We start from the raw sequence: 23315 nt of genomic DNA, 5'->3' as shown, positions 1-23315 counted from the left end.
AACAATCTATGGTACCTCTTGCAGTTTAGGTTTCCACGCTGATTTCTCTCTATTCTAGTTTCAATGTAGTCATGAATGATGAATAATATAATATACTATAATAATAATATGATAATATAATAATAATATAATGATATACAATATATTAATTAGATAATATAATAATAGGATATAATAATAACAGAATATGATAATAATATGGTATTAATAGGATAATATAATAATGGGATATAATAACAGAATAGCATAATAATATAATAATAATAGGATAATATAATAGAATAATAGTATTGAATATAATGATATAAAATATATTAATAGGATAATATAAAATGGAATATAATAATAACAGAATAATAATATAATATGAAAATATAATAGAATAATAATAGAATAATAATATAATGATATAATAATAATAATAGAAAAATATAATATAATGATATAAAATGTATTAATAGGATAATATAATAATGGGATATACTATAGTAACAGAATATGATGATAATAATATGGCAATAGAATAATAGTATAAAATAATGTTTCAGGGCATAGGATAGGAATAAGGATGAGAGGAGAATCCCAATGCCTTTAAGGAGCAGAAGCCTTGGGGACGAGTGGAAAGCCTTCCTTCCCTCCCACCCTCCCTTGCCTGGGCTCCAGGAGCCAATCAGAAGCCTCTGGAAAGAAGGCAGCATGGCCAGGACGGAGAGAAGGAAGAAACGGCAGCGCAGCAGCAGCCATGGAAGGTTTTTCAAGCCGCGGCTGGGGGACAGGCAAGGAAAGGCAAGGCAGGGAGGGAGGCACAGAAAGCAAGCACTTTCCCTCCCCTCCCTCCCTCCCGTATGTGTATGAGTGCTGCTTTAGCCCTGCAGCCATGCTTCCCAATGGAACTCTGCTGCAGCCTTGGTTGCTAGGTCTTACTTTCAGGGGAGGCCTTATATTTGGCAATCCCCCCCAAACCCCTGCTAGGTCTTATTCTTTGGGGAGGTCTTATTTTCGGGGAAACATGGTAGCTCTCCTTGTATGCTCTAAAAGCTGTGGATCCCAGCTGGTTCCACAGATGTTGTTGGACTACAAATACAACAATTTCCGATCAGCACAGGGAATGTAGCAATGGTGATAGCTGTACGCCAACAATATCTGTTAAACCAGGTTAGGAGTCACTATTTAGTACCTTTAAAAAGACTGATACAACTCTTTGCCAAAAAGGGTTGTCCAGGTTGAGCATCCCTTATCCAGAACTTCTAAATCCAAAATACCCCCACAACCAAAATTGGCCACAAGGTAGCTGAAAAACTGCCATCTTTCCTTTCCAAAGGTTCAACTTCTTTTAATGTACAAAAGAATAAATAATATTGCATGAAATTGTCTACATGCTATGTGTATAAAGTGTCTGTGAAACATACATGAATTCTGAATTTAGGCTTTGGTTCTATCTCTAAGATGTCTCATTATGTATGTTTACATGCATTCCAAAATAAAAAACCTCCAAAACACCAAAACACTTCTGGTCTTAGTAATTTCAGATAATGGAAACTCAACATGTACTATGTAGTGTATGTTATCATTGCATCATTTGTTCTGCTCTCAAGGTTAGCGATGACAAGAGTTGTGATGTGCACAATTTAAGGAGTAGACATATTAATGAAGAACAGGCTTACCATAGTGATCTTCCAGGACAACTTAATGGAATTTCCATTTTCAGAGGTAATACGTGTGCAAAGAAATATCAGGAGAAGAATCTCTTCATCTTAGCTCTTGATAAAAGTTGTCTTAAAGCAATTTGTCTGTCATTAGCAGAGGCAACCTCTGGACAGGATGGACCTTGGATCAGGCCCAGCCATGTTTTAAGTCAGTGGTTCTTAAGTGTGGGTGCTGAAGTCCATCAGGAGTTTCAGTATGTATGATCAATGTTGAGGGACTGTAGAAGATATAGTCCAACAACATCTGGAAAACCAAAATTGAGGATCCCTGACCTAAGTGATGGAAATGGATAAAAATAACAGGCCTGCTTTCTTCCTTTCTCTGTTGTTCATGCAGGAATTCTCAGCAACTGATGGAAGCTTATGGACTGAGCAAAGTGGGGCACCCACCTTGAAATGGTGGGGGAAGTCTCCCCCACCCACTCAATCTATGAGATGCCTGTGGCTGTATCATCCCAAGAATGTGACTCACCAATTTTGTTAACTTTGCAGAGGGAACGCTTATGGCGACGTGCCCGACGATAGTTGCAGGCATACTCTTCGCTGAGTGGTGAACGAGGAACACTATCTGCCTAAGAAAGCAAAGTGGTGAAAAGTAATCTTGCTCATACAAGATCAGTGAGGCTCCTTAAAACAGCTTCCCAACCTAATGCACTACAGGTATGCAGTTCCCAGAAATCCTTTGCCACCTATCTAAGGGATTCTGAAAATAGCTGTCAAGGTACCAGGTTGGAAGAAGCTATGGTAAATTTTACACAATCCTACATTATAATTCTTTGTAAGGAATCATGTTTATTAAAGTAGCTTTCTAAGACCTAACTTGTATCTTTCAGCACTATAACCTGAAACTAAATGATGATACATTCTAGTTGACTACGTACAGAGTTCTTTTCTTCCCTTTCATCCTAGAATTTCATTCTATTTCTTTATTTACACTCTGCTTTTTTTCCCTAGTAATGAGACCCGAGCTGCTTACAAAATAAAAAGAAATATGTGCAAAACCCCAAATAGATAAAAATACAAAAAGTTACATTTTAACTGCAATTAACATACCTACACACTTAAAATATTATTTTAGAAAGCAAGTTGACTTTGCAGTAGCTCTTTAGCCAAATAAAAATGCATCAGATGAAGATTATAACTAGATGTGCAAAATTGCCATGGATCATGAAGTACAGTACATGGTTTCTAAGCCCAGAAGTATTTTACATAAGCTCATGCATTAGGTTAATATGAGCAATCGGGATACTTAATCATCTATCGTGAAATTTTTGATAAATTTTTAATATAATTTTTGGATATTATTCTTAGGCATAATGTATTGGGGCTAATTTCTGAATAGATATTATTGTACTGTACACATAAACCCAATATTGCTCTGCAGAGTAACACTTTGTCTTTCATACAGATACACAACAATACCCCTTTACAGAAATATGCATATACTGTACACATACACAGAGTAATTCCCTGAAGCCTTCCTGTGATTATTGGGACATTTGAAGGGGCAGGAAGGTTTTTGGAGCATGACTATTAAGTCTGATGAAAATGAGGTCACACTATATTAACTCTCCCCCATTTCTTCCCCCCCCCCCCCCCCATCAGACACTCACATCTCTTAAATTGAATGTTATCTCTAGATTGCTCCAGAAATTGTCTGAGAAAGCTGGGTACATATCCAAGACTTCCAGGAGGTCTTCCCGCTGGATCTTGTGCAAGTCGCAATAAGTGAGGGCTCGCACATCAGCATTGGATTTCCCAGGCCTTGCGTAGAGACTGATTGGTTCACCAAATATGTCATTCTTTCCTATACAACATGAGAAATCCAGTTAGTGTGCAAATGTCTCCCTTTGCTCTCCTGGGAGAGACCAAGCATCCATAAAATTCATAGGTTTGTCTCTGGTAGCAGTTCATGCTTTGGACTCAAGTTAACATATTGCAGGAAACTATACTTCAATCACATATCTTGCAGCTAGGCTTTTGAACATCAGTCCCTTAGAGATAAGGGCTTATTTGTTCAGCTTTGTAAAGTGTTTAGGTTGTATGTCCCTGCATCAATTTTCTGAGACCAGCAGCCGCCTACCTACAATAGGAAAATGCTCGGTGTCACCCCCTACTCTTTAAAAATGAAAAAAGTGACACTGTGCTGCTATTTCCAGCGAAAGCAGGAGGAGGCAAAGTGTGCATTCCCAGGACAATTTTATTTGGAATTACCATATTTACTCAAGTATAATGTGCTACTGAATGTAATGCATACCTCAATTTTGAGGGTGCACATTACAAAAATGGATTTGCCTTCAAATGTAATGTGCCCAACGGTGCACTCAGAATGTTAGGGAGGCAGGCAGCATGAATGAGGCCATTTAGGAAGTCATGCCCCTCTATCAGGCTGAGGCTGACAATTCTCAACTGGTCTCATTTACAAGGTCTTTAAAATTGAGGGAGAGGTTTTGAAGACATTGTGAATGAGGCCAGTTGAGAACTGCATGGGACTGAACTGGGTGTGTGTGAGAGAGAGAGCTGACTGGGAGGAAGGATCCAAGGCTAAGCATCAGAAATGACTGGGTCACCAGCTGGGCACTCCTCCTCCTTTTCCAGGCACTATGGAGGCCTAAGGCTGCTACCACCACTGGGAAGAGCCTCTTCATACACCTCTGTAGATGCCCACACCAGCATAAAAACAGCATGGGGTAGCACTATTACCATATTTGTAATAAATGGTGAAAGAGAAAGAGTGCATTTGGACAGATATTTTCCAGCATTGTTCTTGTGAGCCTTCAAGTAATTTCTGACACATAGTGACCCTAAGGTGATCCTATCTTGGGGTTTATTGGCAATATTTGTTCAGAGGGGGGTTGCCTTTGCCTTCTCCTGAGGCTAACAGAATGTGGCTGATTCAAGGTCAACTCATGGCTGAATGAGGAATCAAACATTGGTCTCCAGAATCATACCCCAATGCTCACACCACTACACTATACCCATAGTACCACCTTTCAAAAGCATAACCTACTGTATTCCATTTCTCTCTCCTTAATACAGAATTTCTGTATGAAGAAAAAAGTTGAAATAAATTGAACAAAAACACAGAAAATGAACAGAGGGAACATGCTATTATCTGGACTAATTTTCAAATTATGCAGGCAGACTGCTTGCTTGGAAGTGCCCAGAGATGTAATATCACATTCTTCCAATTGACCCAGGGGCAAATTCCTACTCATGACACATGAATAATTAGCTGAATCACAAGTAATTTCCTGCCATCCTTTCCGTATGGTTACCCTCCTTCCCATCATCCTCGCTACACCCACTAGAGAAGTCATTCACCTAGAATGGCCACAACAATGTCCTCCCTGAGGATCTCAATGGAGCCACGTGAGATGAAATATAGAGTGGTGAGGACATCACCATAATGCACCAGGGTGTCCCCAGGTGGTGCATGAGTTGTCCTGAACTTCATGGCCAAAGCCCTTAGGCAGCCTTTGGTAGCACCCCGGAAGGCCTTGCAGTTTTGGAGAAGAGTGCGGTTGAGGTGGAGGCAGATATCAGCCTGCAGGCAGTCTGGAAACCCTTTCAGCACCTGAAGAGGAGTGAAAGTAAGCAGACGTCATAAGTGAGTAGAGTCTGGAAGGGATTCTAATGCCACCCTTTCTTCTCCAGCACTTTTCCTTATCCCAGAAGAGGTACGTTTCCCTCTCCAGCATTGAATGATAGATTAATTTTGATAATTGACTTCGCAATAGAAAAATCATGAATACATATCAAAGCTTATATAGTTTCAAGTATATTCTGTGATTTGTAACTTAACTGATGGTCAGCGTGATGCATTCTTTTGCACTGTTATTATTGCAACAAGACAGACTCCTGGCTGTAAAGATGAATGCCATTTGTGTTTCAATGGTCAGAACATCTTATGGCTTTACCTACACATCAAGGTGTGTTTTACAAATGTCAGCTGTGAGCGAATTTATTATTTGTATATATGAACAGTTCATATTAGTGGATATACCTAACCCATTATTGTATCCCACAATTCCTGTTTCCCATTTTTCTGTGTCCCCTTTCCTTTCCTACCTTTTAATATTCAGAATAAAATAGATGATTCATTTATTCATATCCCACTTATCTTTTGTTACAGGACCGAAGGTAATACAGCTAAGAATAAAATTCAACTGAAAACAGTGCACTATAAAGATGGAAAGGACTGTACAATAATCCGATTCGTGAAATGTTTCTTTCTGATGGAGTAGGAAAAAATGTTTAGTGAGCATGGCTTTTTCCTGAGCTTGCAGAGATATTTTAAAACTATTCTGGTGAGGCTTTTAATCTTTATTATATCTGCATTCTATAATCTAGTGCGCTTTTTGTCTGGAAGAAATGTTGGAGAACATAAGAATTTCATTGGCCACTGATAAAGATTGAGAGTCAAAATGTGCCTTGCTTCTTTTAGTATCTTGGGCCATCTATTCTCCTCCCATAATATATTAATGTCTTCCAGACTTTTGCCCCATATTGCTCCTTATAGGTTTGGACTGTGTAATTTTAATTATTTTAGATATTTATTATATTTGTTCATATTTGTGACTTACTTTGGCTTACTGTTTATATTATAAACAGTAATATATACAGTTTGTATCCTAACTACAGTTCTTTCCCTGGCCCCACAGAGTCTTCAGTAAGACAATATTCTTTCTGTGATCCATCTTGACAACCATAATTCACTTTGAGAAACTGCTTCTCAAGATGTGCATTTCAAGGAGGGTTGTGTTTATTGAGAAGTAAAGTTGACTTTTTTTTGGCCTTAGCCAGTTTGACAAGAGTCTGCTATAGACCATAATGAAGAATGTCTCTGCATCCCAGCCCAATGAGCAAGAACAGCTCATCCTTCTTTCAGGGAATCTATACTAGGTTTCCTCTTCAAATGTTACTTTCTGCTTTACTATTGATCCCCTCCACTCCCCTTTACAACAGACTAATTAAAATGGATTTAAGTTTATTTCGGCACAGTCCTAGTCAGTTTTTGCTTAGCAACCAGCCCTTGGGAAGGAAAGTGGAATCAATATAGCTTTGGAACCTCTTCTTCATGCCTAGGAAAAGCTGACCCAGCTCAGAGTGAGAGCCTTTAGGTTGTCATCTTAATATCCTTCCTTGTGGACCATTTTGTTGGGTCTTTGTGCTAGGCTTGGAGACTTTTAACAGCTCACTTGTTCTTACGACCCACACAAACTATCTATTTCTGCTGTTATTTATGAGAGCAGGATACAAATGCTCAGAACCATGTCTCATATTCCTTTTTGCTACCACTCAAACCACATATCCTGGGGACTAATTCACACAACCAAATACATTTGGATAAATGTGTGAATGGATTTGGGTGCAGTGGAAAACATTTTACATTATAATAATGTCCAAAATCCATGAAACAGTGCTAGCTTTATTAGGCCAACCAAAAATTCACAAAAATTAATATAAACTTTTGAAACTTCACTGGCTTCATCATTGGGCAAAACCATTCAAAATCATACAGGAGAAGAAGAAAAGTTTATTGCCTAGATTCTACAACACAACCAAAGAGCGGATTGGCCTCTGATTGTATTGATATTCCTGCATACAATCTTAACTCACAACAACAAACACAACATCTTGACAATATGTAGGTCTATGCCTCTAACATGATTTTTCTTATCCTGTATTATTATCTATATTATCTATATACATAATAAAAGTGAAAATCTGTATGTGTGTATGTGGCACGGGTGTCTGCTCACGCAGACAGCCTCTGGCCCCCACAAACAGGTTATAGTTCCCAGTGCTGAGGAGCTACGAAGTCAGTCCCTCACAGGCTTTTAAGCTGAGGCTGGATGACCATTTGTCAGGAGTGCTTTGAATGTGATTTTCCTGCTTCTTGCCAGGGGGTTGGACTGGATGGCCCGTGAGGTCTCTTCCAACTCTATGATTCTAGGACATTGATTGTTACAGCAAGTACATCCCAGTGTTCCTTTCTCTCACTATTTGCATGACCCTGCCGACTGCCTCTCCCTTAACCCTTTCCTATTCTTTTATATGGCACACAGCAGACAGAGGACTTGGTCAACAACTGGACATACTAGAGAGGTCTGGGGAGAATTCACCATGAATACTGGCACGGTTTCAGGGTGATTGCCCTGGGAATCTGGGATTTGTAGTTCACTCATATCCAGAGAACACTGAACCCAGCAGATTATGGATCTGGACCAAATTTGGCACACAGACCCAACACGGCCAACAGTGAATACTGGGAGAGTTTGGGGAGGGTTGACCCAAGATTTTTGGGAACTGTAGTTCACCCACATCTTTATACTTTTTCCAATAGGAGCATTCATAAAAAATAACAGGAAAACACATAGCGCAACATATGACCAAACTGATATTACCTAACATCCAAAAACAAACAAGGCCCTTTTCAAATAACCCAGGTATGCCGGGGACCCAAGCTAGTTTATTATAAAAATACTTTGTGATTTTTTTTGCATATTATATATGTATGCAAAAATACTGCAGGAGTTCAAGTTGGAAGAGAATAAAGTTTTTAGAGGAACTTGTTCTGCAATATTTCCAAGGCTTTAAAAGTGTTGGTATCTAAGCCCCAGATTTCTACTCCATAAAGCATCTGTGCCATCAATTTATTAGTATTCAGCTTCATTGCTTCTATATGCCATTTCTAAGAGAGATATTCACTAAAAACAATTCCCGGGTACTTGAATAGGTGGCTTTGTTCAATGGCATGCTGAGCTAAAATCCATTTATACCTGGGACAATGTCTACCAAAACCCATAATGTTAGTCTTGGAATATTGACAGGAATTCCTATTGGCAGAAGGTACTGAAACCCTCCAAAAGATTTTTATGACAGGGAGAAAAGCACGAAATCATCTGTGTACAACCGAATGAAAACCTTTCTATTCCTAATTACTGGGGAAGGAGAATCAACTTGAGCTGAACAAGGCATCAAATCATTAACATAAATGTTAAAAAGAGTGGGAGCCAATAAGTATGTATAAAACATCACAGTAAAGTACCAATTATAGTCTAAAATTCAGCATTATCACATTCTATCCTCCATCCCTCCCCTTCCCAAGTCATAGACATTTATAGACTACTTTCCTGTCAGTCTATTTACCGATACATTATTATCTATTATATATTTCTGAATAATAGGTATATTGTAGTCATCTAATCCAAATCTTACTTGTTCTGAATGTGGTTTTAACTTACTATTAGACCTTGCACAAATAGCTAATAAATGACTTCCATATAGCATTGAGCAAATTCTATTTTATTTCTCCTCTCTCGAATTTTACTTTGTATATAAACAACAAATGGTCTATATTCTGTTTATCTAATTCTGTATCAATAAATTTTTGGAGTTGCTGTGAGTTTTCCAGGCTGTATGGCCATGTTCCAGTTGAATTCTCTCCTGACATTTCACCCTCATCTATGGTGAAATCCTCAAAACCTCTGAGGATACCTGCCATAGATGTGGGCAAAACAGCCCACATTTCACAGCAACTCATCATGGAAAACTCACAGCAACTCATGAAAGCCTTCAACAACATAATAAATTCTCTATGTTTACCCATCTTTAACAACTCTATCCTTGAAATACATACCAACATTACTGTAAAGTCTTTGTTTGATAGATTCTTATTTTTTTTTCTTCAAATAAGGAAAGAAGCAATAATGCTCCTTTAATGTGTTTTTTTCTCATATTATACAACTTATTCCAAAACATTAGTTATCTTTGGAAATAACAGCCAAATATGGTTCCAATCTCCTAATGCTCCGCATCATCTCCAGCATAATTGGGATAAACCATTATTAATCCTGTGTAATTTGAGTAGATATTAATACCATTTATGGGTTTTCAGTGCGTTTTCTCTCATTTGAACAGGAACTGATTTGTAAGATAGGTTTCCCCAAATTCAGTTCCATTTGTTTTTATCTATTATTTTCAGATCTGCCTTGTTCCTTTAGAGTTGCCAAATTTAACCTGCTTCAATATAATTCTGAAGCTTGTCCTTCTGTTTTGTTTAAAATATTGTTTCAAATATTTTCAAATTTAGTTAGACCTCTAAGTATCATCATCATCATCATCATCACCTTTGCCTGATGAAGTTGTCAGTGGTATTTTAAAACCTTGCATATTGAATTTTGTGCATATTTAGTTGGTTCAATAAAGGATACTGTACACATTATGTCTTAACAGGGAACAGTTTAAGTAGAGGTCTTCCCCCTTATGTGATAAAAATGTGATAGAAAGCCAAATATGTATTTTATCAATATTTGTATTATATATATATATATATATATATATATATATATATATATATATAAACATTCTGTCAAATTAATTTTAAAACATTTAAATGCCTTGTCCCGCATTACCCCAGATCAGTTTCATGCGGCATTTGGTCACCATGGAGATTATTCAAGGCACATTCAACCTAAGTGGTCAGTGTAGCTGTGTTTATTACAGGCTTTAAAGGAGTTATCCAATGTGCCAAATTGTATCCCGCAAATGCACCAGGCGCAACTATTGCAAAGTCTGGAATAAAACCTAGAGTAGGTGCACTCCATTACTGACAGCTAGACCATTAGCTGAGAGGTGGAGAATTCTAAGGTGTTTGTATAAGCACAGTTTAAATGTCGATTTATATTAGTTTTGGAGAATCAAATTTGTCTGTTCTCATTCTCTAGTCATCAGGTCTATGTAGGAGAGAAGGCCTTATCTGACATACCGCATTCATATCGATACCATTGGTATAGGACCAGGCATGCTGGAAATATTCTTCAAGGCGCTGGCGTAATGGGTTGGGGATTTGATGGAAACGGATAAACTCCTTAACCCTCAGCATCTGGGTGTGGTAGCGAGCCGTGCCAGAATACAAGCGTTGGATGATGGCAGAGACGTTGCCAAAGATGCTTGCATACATGAGAGCTGAAACAAGAGGACAAGGACCAGTGTTAAGAAAGAAGAGCACCATTGCCTGTCACATTGGGATCTGAGCACTGACATGTATGAAATGCCTGAGATCTTGCATTTTAAGCACAATAATAATAAATGGCAACACTCTTCCTATCAAACAGAGAACATTGTTGACTTAAAAAAATTAAAGTCCCCATTTTCAAAACCAAGATGTCTGACTCACAAGACCAAAAATCCCAATCCTAAATATTTGGAGAGAGCAGTGTTTTTTTTATTAGTGAAATAAACACACTTTCCACATGCCTGGAGCCACTTACATGACTGCTTCTTGTTCTCCATTCTGAAACAATTACAGGCTTGAAGGCTGGCTCAGCCTGGTTCTCAGTCAGTATAATAATAATAATAATAATAATAATAATAATAATAATAATAATAATAAAACTTTATTTATACCCCGCCACCATCTCCCCAATGGGGACTCGGGGCGGCTTACATGGGGCCATGCCCAGACACCATACAATATAACAAAATAAAACAGCAAATCATAACACAATATAACAGTGCAAAATCATCATATATAATACAACACAAATCAGAGAAAACAATGAAAACCAAGGCAGGCCACGTGAACACTTAATTAAAAACTCGGGAGAGAGAGACATAGGAATAAGTATGTGTGAACAACAAATAACACAGAAGTTAAACATATATAGGATAGGAAGGAAGTACGCTAATTTGTGATTTCCCAAACTTCAATATCTTCTTACTGTATAATTTTTGTAAACCAAGCACACCAGCTCTAGGACAGGGATTCTTAAACTTTTTCCACTTGGAACCCTTTTTCAACCAAGAATCTTTACACAACCCCAGATATGTAGGTATATAAAATAGGTATTACTGCTAATAAATTACAAAATATGTATTGTAAAACAATTCCTTGTTATAAATATATTTTTATCATTTATTAAAAATGAAAGCAAATTTGAGATGGATGTGCTTGTTTATTTTTACCTAAAGAATACAATATTGGCTCAATATTTGATACTGCGGTACATAGAGCATTTTCAACATATTTTATGCCATGCTGGTATTCTAGGTTTGCAGCCTCAAATGGCACAATATATTCTATTGGCTCTCCTTTTTTCTCCTGAATTTTAGAACCACAATGGGGAGTTTTGGGAGTCTGTACTTCCAACTGAAAAGGTCTCAAGGTGCAGGGTGGGCCAAAACGACTTACGTCCACCTGCCTCTTGTTTCCATCATGGTCTTTTCACATCTGTGCGTGTAATCTATATCCTTTCTACCCTACAAAACTTTGGTTTCTCTTCAGATCATATACATCTTTTGCCCCACAAAACAAGTAGGTGCTACTAACCCTTCCTGCACAGATTGCAGGCAATTCTTTTTGAACTTTTGATGGCAGATGACTGATTATGTTGATTTCAATTGAGTATGGTTTATGAACATAACTTAATTTTTTTAGAACCAATATTTTAAATAAGTACTTCTCAAACTTGAAAAGATACCCATCAATTTGCAAGTCTTGCTAAACAAGGCAGAATGATTTTCCTTTTTTTATGAAGGACAGCTAAAGCATTCACCACCAGGCCCATAGCCAGAAAAAAACATTTAGAAGCGGTTGTCTTCTGATCTGGCATGAAATTTCAACAAGGCCGTGAAATTACCATTATTATACAAAGGTTCTTCACAAGTAATAAGTCCCAAATCATTGCTTCCTTCTTAAGCAAGTTCTTGTCAGCCACAAAGGACAATAGTTTCCACAATTGGCAGAAGTTTCTTTCTGTTTTCTTCTGCTTTCTTCTTATTTCCTTTTTCATGATGATGGGATACATCAAGACATTTTCCACTGTGAATTAGCAAGAATTCTTCAGCCAAGCACAAGTTGTTCTGATGGTACTCTGTTTTTTGTGTCTATTGAAGACATCTATTGCATCTTCCCATTAGCAACCAATGCACCAAGCTTCTGTTGACTATATTTACACACAACTTCTCCTTCAAACACCATACCGTACTTACAGAATGCACCTTGTACATGAAATGAGTAGGCTAACCTGGGAAATCTGGTGAACCATTTGGGATGAAATCTTAGATGCTTCTTCTTATCCACAGGAAATACATATCCTAACAATGGAGTTTGCAGATTTTGGCATTAATTGAGCTTTCACTTGGTAATCAAAAACAGTCTTGTTCATATAAAGTCCAATGACACCGCTTGTTTTCTTTGCTCCTGTTCCATGGTTTCTTTGGCAGGGTTTGGACTACATGAACCAGTGGTAAACACCTCAGTTTCCAGTTTCCTCAGTTTTCACCTGCAGTCCAGGACAACCCCTCCGGTTGCCTGCCAGCTACCACATTTTTGCATTTTCCACTATGTTCACTTCTACCATGTCAGTTATTGCTTCTATTGCAATATAAATTGGTAGAAAGGTAGGTAATGATAGTGTAAACAATCAAAATTTGATTGAGGTAGTGCTTGCAGTTCTGGAGGGGCTCTAATTTTTGCTTCTCATATACAGTAGAGTCTCACTTATCCAACATAAATGGGCCGGCAGAACGTTGGATAAGTGAAAATGTTGGATAATATGGAGGGATTAAGGAAAAGCCTATTAAACATCAAATTACATTATTATTTTACAAATTAAGCACCAAAACATCATGTTTTACAACAAATCAACAGAAAAAGCAGTTCAAGACACAGTAACATTATGTAGTAATTACTGTATTTACAAATTTAGCACCAAAACATTGCAATGAATTGAAAACAGACTATAAAAACATTGACTACTAAAAGGCCGACTGCGTTGGATAATACAGAACGTTGGATAAGTGGAGGTTGGATAAGTGAGACTTTACTGTACTTGGTATGGAGATTTGGTTAACTAGTTAAAATTCATGAATAAACCAGGTTTTTCTTTTTGACCTGAATTTTTTTGGGAGTGGTTTGAACCCCTAAACTGCCCCCCTTGGCTACGGGCTTGTTCACCACACGTTGTTACTAACAGATTCATGTAAATGTTTAAAACAATCACCAGATGGCAAGCTACAAAGATTTTTGGTGACTCTCAAAATTAGTTAGGGGACCCCAAACTGAGTTGTGACCCACAGTTTAAGAAGCTGTGTTCTAGAAGACTATAGACACCTCACTGCTGACATTGCCCCTGCTGCCAGCCCCCTTTTGTGCAGGGAGTAGGAAATCAACAGAAACCTCCAGGAAACATGATTAGCTACTTTAGGCATCTTTCTCATCACCATGTTTGTCCTTTGTCCTTGGAACACTTCCATTGCTGCAAATTGAGTTTAAACTGCAAAAATATTTTAGGCCCATAAGCTCAGCAGGAGGCACAGGTCATAGATAACCACAGCAGCATGCCTGTTCTTTCTATCACGATATCTCCCTTCTAACCTCCGCTGGGAAAATCCTCACAAGAATCCTTGCAAACCGCCTTCTCCCTGTTTCAGAAGACACCCTCCCAGAATCCCAGAATGGCTTCCGCCCCTCCAGAGGAACAGTGGACATGATCCTTACTGCACGACAGCTCCAAGAAAAATGCAGGGAACAAAACCAACCTCTGTACATGGCATTCACTGACCTTGCAAAGGCATTCGACACAGTGAATTACAGCGCTGTCTGGACCATCCTCCAAAAAATCGGGTGCCCTGACAAATTTGTGAACATCCTGCGGCTCCTCCATGATGACATGATGGCAACAGTCTTGGACAGCAATGGCTCCCAAAGTGACCCATTTAAGGTGGAATCAGGTGTCAAGCAGGGATGTCTTATTGCCCCTACCTTATTTTCCATTTTCATCACTATGATACTTCACCTTGTTGATGGGAAGCTTCCCACCGGAGTGGAAATCATCTATCGGACAGATGGCAAGCTATTTAACCTCAGCAGACTGAGAGCCAAAACCAAGGTCACCACAACATCTATTATAGAACTCCAATATGCCAATGACAATGTAGTCTGTGCGCATTCAGAAGAAGACCTACAAGCTACTCTAAACACCTTTGCAGAAGCATACGAGAAGCTCGGCCTCTCACTGAACATTGAGAAAACCAAAGTGCTCTTCCAACAGGCACCAGCTAATCCCTCTGCAATGCCAGGAATACAGCTTAATGGTGTAACATTAGAAAATGTTGACCATTTCCGCTACCTTGGCAGCCACCTCTCCACAAAAGTCAACATTGACACTGAAATACAACACCATCTCAGTTCTGTGAGTGCAGCATTTTTCAGAATGAAGCAGAGAGTGTTTGATGATTGGGACATCCGTAGAGATGACAAGGTGCTTGTTTATAAAGCCATTGTCCTCCCAACCCTGCTCTACGCCTGCGAAACGTGGACGGTCTACAGACATCACACTCAACTCCTGGAGCGTTTCCATCAGCATTGCCTCAGAAAAATCCTGCAAATCTCTTGGGAAGACAGGTGGACAAGTGTCAGCGTGCTTGAGGAAGCAAAGACCACCAGCATTGAAGCAATGCTCCTACGCCATCAACTCCGCTGGACTGGCCACGTTGTCCGAATGCCTGATCATTGTCTCCCAAAGCAGTTGCTCTACTCCGAACTCAAGAACGGGAAACGGAATGTTGGTGGGCAGGAAAAGAGATTTAAAGAAGGGCTTAAAGCCAACCTTAAAAACTGTGGCATAGAAACTGAGAACTGGGAAGCCCTGGCCCTTGAGTGCTCCAATTGGAGGTCAGCTGTGACCAGCAGTGCTGCGGAGTTTGAAGAGGTACGAATGGAGGGCTTAAAGGAGAAACGTGCCAAGAGGAAGGCCCATCAAGCCAACCCTGACCGAGACCGCCTTCCACCTGGAAACCGATGTCCTCACTGCGGGAGAACATGCAGATCAAGAATAGGTCTCTTCAGCCATCTACAGATCCACCCCCAAGATAACATAAATGGAGGACCATCATCCTCGAACTACGAGGGATCGCCTAAGTAAGCCTGTTCTTTCTGTCATTTTGACCACAGCCTGATCTTCCTTGGCCACATGAACCTCAGTTTTCACCTGTAAATTGTTGGAAGCTATAGCATGGTTTAATTTGTACCTCCCAGATTCTGATCCATATTTCCAGATTGCCTGAACATTGAAGAATGATGATGATGATGATGATGATTATTATTATTATCATGTTATAATTATGTTTTTTTATACCCTGCTTTCTCTCTCTGCAAGGAGACTCAAAGGGGCTTATATTAAAAGTATTTCAATACAATTTTAAATCTACAAATATATAAACATTAACACAGAAGTAAATATCATTGGTATTAAAAAAACTTCAGTTAAAATCAATAAATATATATTCAAACTAAAAACCACAGTAGAATTTCCCCTACTGCACAGATATTATGGATATAGACGTCTTCTACTTAACTTCATTTCACTAACTATATGCCCTTCTGAGTTTCAGTTCCATACAGCCCTTGTTTCTTTTAGCCTAAAGTAAGTGCTAATTTTGTTTCTGTTAGCTTTAAACCAAGCAGTGCTGATATCATTCTTATTGGTTTTAAAATAGTCAAGCACTGTCCTGACTTTTTTCCTACAGGCTGAGTATCCCTTATCCAGAATTTCAAAATACAAAACTGCCCCCTTAGCCTTCTAATGGTTCAATATACATAAACTTTGCTTCATACAAAAATTATTTAAAATATTCTATAAAATTATCTTCAGTATATATATATATATATATATATATATATATATATATATGGTGTACATGAAAAAGAAGATACTGTAACAAAGATATTTCATTATGTACATATATGTAAGTATGGATATTCTAAAAACAAACATTCAAAACATGTCTGATCTCAAGCATCTTGGATAAGGAGTACTCAATCTGTGTTGCCTTTAAACTGCTTAGTAGACTAGATGCTTTCTTCACTTTTGACTGGCTCAGAGGCTGCCCTTATTACAAAGAAGCCGTAAATATAGGAATTTATTACAAATGCAGTATTAATATGGGGTAGCAGCTTTCTGAGTCCAATTCTGGTACATTAAGGAGTAGAAAAGGGCTAGGGTTCACACTAGAGAAAAGATAAGAAAATGACTTACAGCCAATCAACATGACACAGATGGAGAAGATCTTCTCAGAGTTGGTATTGGGAGAGACGTTGCCAAAACCAACACTGGTAAGGCTACTGAAGGTGAAGTAGAGGGCAGTCACATATTTGTCCTTGATGGAGGGGCCAGATGAGAGGTCACTGTCATTGTAGCGTTTCCCAATTTGATCACCAAGGTTGTCTAGCCATCCAATTTTATGCTCCATGTAAGGTCGCTCCACATTGCCAATGGCATACCAAATGCAGGCTAGCCAATGGGCAATGAGGGCAAATGTGCACATGAGCAAGAAGAGCACAGCAGCCCCATACTCAGAATAGCGGTCCAACTTGCGGGCTACTCTCACTAAGCGAAGCAGTCGTGCTGTCTTCAGGAGTCCAATCAATGTTGTTGTCTGGAGAGGAGAACCAAAAGAAAAAGTAAACTTCTAGGCTCTATCTACATTTTTAAAATACATGTGTATATGTGAGAGACAGAGATGTGGAAAACTGAAACAGTTTTTAAGACGAATGACAATGTTACACAGAAAAAACCACAAATGCTTCTTTTTAGAAAAAAAGGGGGCAGGTATAAACAGAAACCATTTCCAGTCACACTGTTGTAAAGTATTTGTCCTAAAGTATGGATGGGGATGGCTTCTACATGTTAATGAATTATTGCTCCAATCACATCCCACTATTGATCAGGTTGGCTAGAGTTGATGGGAACTCAGTTAATCAACACTTAGGAACTCTTCACACTTATCTTTTTTCAATGATGGGGATGGGGTTTTCAGACTTTAGCCACAGAACCAAATGACTCCCATCACACCCCGGAGAACTACCTCTGGGGCAGCACTGCTGAAAAAATGGCAGCGATGAACAATGGCAGGAACCTCATCTTTCCATTAGAAAAGATGGGTCAAGCCACCATAAACAGGCTCCCACCTTCCCCATCTGATGAGGCAGGGAGGAAGCTGCAGTGGAGTGGGGAGCGGGGCGACAGGTCCCTACACCCCCTGTGTGAGCGACACCAGGACACGGCAAGACACCACCATTCTGGCAGCGTATTTGACAAGGTGATTAGAAAGCCACAGGTTGTCCAGTCCATTCCTGAGCAAAACATAGTATCATTACTCATGATGTTTGTCTGAACAATTTTATGATATTTTTATTTTGATATGCCCAAAACCAGGCTCTGAGATCAAAGTTTTCTTTAATGGCTATGGGAGTTTAAAGGCATTTTCTTTTCACCAGAGAAACGCCACAGATAAATCTGCATTGCCTCTTCTCCCAAATACACAATTGAGGGCCATACTTCTAAAGAATTATGCATCTCTCTATGTCACTATATCTGAAAGGGGGTGCTTGCAACTTCTGAAAAATTCAAAATTCCTTACCAAAGCTATGCTAATATTGGCAAAAGAACATGTTGGTTATATTTCTGATCATCCTAATAACTTTTGAGGAAGGTTGGAAGGATGTTAGGTAGGTAAAGGTTTTTCCCTGACATGAAGTCTAGTTGTGTCCGACTTTGTGGATTGGTGCTCATTTCCATTTCTAAGCTGAAGAGCTGGCGTTGTCCATAGACACCTCCAAGGTCATGTGGCTGGCATGACTGCATAGAGCACTGTTACCTTTCCACTGGAGTGGCATCTATTGATCCACTAGGTTGTCAGAAGCTGGGGCTAACAGCGGGAGCTCACCTCACTCCTCAGATTTGAACTGCTGAACTTTTGGTCAGCAAGTTCAGCAGCTCAGCGGTTTAACCCACTGTGCTACTGGGGGCTCCCGGAAGGATGTTATGAAAAGACTTAGTATTTAATATGCAAAATACATTCTACTAATCAGAAGCTCTAGACATCATCATATGCTAAAGACAACACTGGTACTTATTTTGTCTTAGAAGGCTGCTTCGCTATCATGGGTTTGCAGATATTGTTGGACTGCAAGTCCCAGTAACCCCAGATAAAATAGCCAACTGTCCCTGATTCTGAGGGTTACAGTTTAACAAAATGTAGGAACTCATAGATTGGGAACACTGGGTCTGGAGCACCATGGATTGGCAAGGCCTGCATATTGTTGTTATTGTGTGCCTTCGTGTTACTTCCAAATTATGGTGACCCAAAAGGGGAACCTAACATGGGGTTTTCTTGGTAAGATTTATTCAGAGAAAGTTTGCCTTTATCTTCTTATAAGGCTGAGTATGACTTGTCTAAGGTCACCCTGTGGGTTTCTATGGCTGTGCGGGAATTTGAATCCTGGTCTCTAGAATCATGGTCCAATCCTGAAACTACTACACCACATTCATTCTTAGGCCTTTCTTTTATAGGTTGCAAAACTATGGTGACTGCATGTGAAACACTAACTCCTTTCCTCCTCCACATTTGGAACTTGTGAAAAGCTCTCTCTTTTTTCAATGTGTTCACCTATTGTGGGTCACAAACTTGTGTGTTTCTTCTTAATGTGAAGGCTATACTTTATAGAACTTACTTCGTCTGATCCATTGCGGAAGATGAGCAAATCAAAGGGGATGGCAGCCACCATGTCAATGAGAAACCAGCCCTTGAAGTAGTGGATGGCAATCTTGGCTGGATGGCTTACTACCTCATCATTGATATTGACGTAAGTGGTGCGGAAGTTGATGATGATGTCAACAATAAACATTATGTCCACAATGAGGTCAATGATGTAGAGTGGGTCACATTTATAGCTGCATTCGGAGAGCTTCTCCTCTTGCTCTTCATTAAGCAGGAAGGCGGCTGAATAGGGTGTGAAGACAGCTGTGTAGATGACCAGCAACAGAATGAGCCAGTCCCATACTGCCTTGAACGGACTGTAGTGCAAGATGGTCCATCGGTGGATGCGTGGTGTCTGCAATTTGTATTCAGGTAGTACATCAGCTCCCAGTGAGAGGACCTGGCAAGGAAATAAACACCAATGGATGATACATATAGTTTTGAGAGATGTGAGTGTAGAATTTGGCTGCTGAAATCAACACAGAATCTGAACTGATCTACATAAAATGAATACTTGTATCACAGTACAGTATGTATGTTTTGCACAAAGTTTCACAATTTAGAATGTTACTTATTAATTTTGTCAATAGTAAGGAGGTGGATTAATTAATCTTTAAGGTACCATAAGACATACCCAGACAACACCATAGAAAGTGAAACAGAGAAAGTGGAAACACACAAAAGCTCTAAAAAGGGATTGCTTCATTAGTATTTGCGATTTTCAAAATCTTTTTCTCATGCCATATGTTTAGCCTTTTTCTAAAAGAGAAGTCTCATTAAAATGGGCCAACTATAGAAAATACATGATTATTATTATTATTTTTTGCACAATAGACACAATGGTTTCTGAAATGCTTCTCTACCACTTGAGCCACCAATTTCTTTCCTTTTTCCTTTTGGAACTCTAGGGAAAGGATCAACATCTTGATTAAATATAATACATGCTGCAAAACCTGCTCAGGAACACCATCACCCTTTTAAAATGAGTTGCACCCGTCTTCTGACCCCACAATACTGGAATTCACGCAAGCATAATGTCACGGTTATCCAATTTTCTTCCAAGAGGAAACTCAAAAGCTTAAGAATAAAAAGCTAGTAGCTATTCCTGCAGTATTCTGGAAAATACTGCTGTCTTACACCATTTGCAATGGTCCTCATTATGTCACAGTTCCCAGTGCTAGAATACATTAAATCCTCAACAAAGTTTATTGTACAAGTCCAAGACAATGACAAAAAGGTACAGGTCCAAATATCACTATATTTCAATGTCTAGAGCACTATGATGAAATTAAGGAACCCAGTTCACACCAAGCACCACAAAGAATACATGAGCTCACTCCAAGTGCAAAACAAAATACAGCATGACACCCATTTCTACAGGAGATATGTTTCTGAACTTTCTATGGACATGTGAAATTTCAGATAATAGCAATTTTTACTGAAAACATACCATAGAATCACCTTGGATGATAATATAAAATGCCTAGAGAAAACATATTTTTCCCGATGTAAAAAAGTAGGAGCTGTACTGTTGAGACCTTCCACATCCTAGTCAGCAACTACCACCTTTTTCTTTTGGATATCTTACATCTTTGACTAAATATGGTTTAAATGCCTTGGATTACGTTCAAAATGCATAGGAACACCCCCTCCAAATATGGCAGCAAGAAGTAAACAATGTTTACACACTTGCAGATAACGCATCTGTACTGGTAATCTGTGTGAAAGAAACAAAACTCTTTGCAAAGGAGCCAAGTGGAAAACAAGGAACAATTTAAGGCAATGTTAAATAGGCAGCATAGTGGCCTGGCTTGTAGTTCAGTGGGGGGGGGGGGGGGGGGGGAAGGTAAGGGGAACTATAGCTTTGCAATAACTACAATTTGTCTCAGAATATTAATCTTAATATAAGAAAGCTGATAAAAGATATTGCACAAGATTTAGCGAGATGGGAGAGTTTAAAGCAGAGTTTGTTGTCTAAAGTATATGTGACCAAAATGAATATTATACTTATGATTGTTTATGCTATATAATCAGCCTCTGGTATTCACATGGGATTGGTTCCAGGACCTCCTAAAGATACCAAAACCAATACCGGGGTGCTTTGAATGTGCTTTTCCTACTTTTTGGCAGGGAGTTGGAATGGATGGCCCATGAGGTCTCTTCCAACTCTATGATTCTATGATTCTATGAAAATCTGAGAATGCTCAAGTAGCTTCCATCTCTTTCTCAGCTATGTGGCTGAGCTCTTCACGCAGGACTTGCAACCACAGCAGCAGCAACAGGCAATACTGGGCAAGGCGCGGCACTGCGAGTGACAGGGGCATATATTCTGTATGTATATGTATATATATGTATATGTGTGTGTGTGTGTGTGTGTGTATATATATATGTGTGTGTGTATGTATGTATGTATGTATATATATATATATATATATATATATATATATATATATATATATGACAGAAGCTGCACACTCTCAGCCTTAGGCACCCTCCTCATCCCAAGGGAACTTTGGGATGAGGAGCTCCCCAAGAAAAAAGTTTTTAAAAATTGTATAAAAAGCCTCAGGTGTTTAAAAGAAGCACTTTCACTTCAAAACCAGAGGAATATTGTATGTTCAACTAGGACTGGGATCAAAGTAAGAGTGCACTATTTTGCAGATACAATTTCTGTCCCCTGCTTATACTTACATTTTCAAAAATGAAATGGTTTTTTTCTACTTTTCTGTTTTTATCTTCCTGCTTTTGTTACACTGACTGGACCATTACGGTAGGTAACTAAGAACCCTTTTGAATGTCAATAAAAATATTTTAAAAAGAATTTTGTAATTCATACCAAGAAGACAGAAATGTATTCTCTGGAAGGCAAAAAGAAACAGTTATGAAAGGTATTAGAAATAAATCCCAGGTTCCTCACATTGAGGACCCATTTACACTCCCTTATAATGCAGTTTAAAACTGCATTATGTGACAGTGTAGATGGGGTCTGAGAAGACACTGCAATAGAAAAAGACAGAAAAGAGAATCACCTAATACAGGGCCTTGTTCAAATTGGATTATGTGGCAATGTAGGTGGGGTCTGAGAAGATACTGCTATAGAAGCAGATAGAAAAGAGAGTCACCTCATACAGGATCTTGTTACTGTAATGAAACTTTTGTCACTTGGGTAAGCAATGTACAAAGCATGTTTATTTCCATCACAACCTTTCATACAGATTCGCAGTGGAATCTTGGCTAACTGTAACACTGTTGCACCTTTCCACTACATTCTTCATGACAGGGATTCCTGAGTTAAATATTAGTAAGTATTTCAAATCTGCTCATCCTCATGACAGCAGAGGTCCTTCTGCAAGTGTCACCCACATATACAAACTGGGATCATGTCCCGGCAGCTTCATTTTCCAAATGGTGCTCTATTTATATTCATCTGAATACAAACACATTCTTCAGAAAATCAGGACCACCTTCCTCATTTTAAGCTCTATAATAAGGCACATGGATTGAGGTTGAGCAATTGATTCAGCCACTGTGGTAACAGAAGGTTGTCAGTGTGTATATTTTCATGGATCTGTGACAAACTGAGGAAATAACTCCCCTCCCCAAAGGCTACCATCACCAGCCTAATCCTGCCCCCTGAATGTTATTAGGAAAAGAAAAAACAAGCAGATGTACATTTAAAGTCACATCTAGTTTAGCCTTCATTCGATTATGAAACAAGTAAGAGGTTCTTATTTTAGGGAAAGTATTTTCTTGTTTTGCTGCCTTTTAAAAGATATTTCAAGCCAGAGTGCAACTAGGGTGGCAACAGAGCATGTATCACATCCCCAATATAGTATTTTGGTGTAATTTGTTGTACCCTGCCCCAAGACACCAAGAAAGGTGGGGAAGGCATGAATATTATTATTAATTAAAAAAAACTTTATTTATATTCTGTCCTATCTCCCCAAGAGGACTCAGGGCAGATTCCAACGTACAACAGCAAACATTCAGTGCCTCTGAAAAACAGCAAATACTGACATGAAATCCCAGAGAAACCCCGTATATGAAAATAACATTAAA

The 23315-nt window shown here is 38.9% G+C and overlaps 1 protein-coding gene across 1 annotated transcript in view; it reads right to left on the bottom strand.

Moving 5' to 3' along the window:
- Positions 1–23315, bottom strand: part of kcnh6 (potassium voltage-gated channel subfamily H member 6) — a 163227-nt gene that overhangs the window by 12170 nt on the left and 127742 nt on the right. Inside the window, 6 exon segments of the mRNA XM_016994498.2 lie at positions 2179–2278; positions 3320–3513; positions 5031–5283; positions 10480–10679; positions 16754–17153; positions 19231–19656. Of these exon segments, the coding sequence (XP_016849987.2) occupies positions 2179–2278; positions 3320–3513; positions 5031–5283; positions 10480–10679; positions 16754–17153; positions 19231–19656 (1573 nt within the window).

Source organism: Anolis carolinensis, chromosome 6 (genome assembly GCF_035594765.1).
Source record: "Anolis carolinensis isolate JA03-04 chromosome 6, rAnoCar3.1.pri, whole genome shotgun sequence".
Taxonomy (NCBI): Eukaryota; Metazoa; Chordata; class Lepidosauria; order Squamata; family Dactyloidae; genus Anolis; species Anolis carolinensis.
The sequence above is the reverse complement of the archived record's forward strand: the minus strand, read 5'-3'. Positions and strand labels throughout refer to the sequence as shown.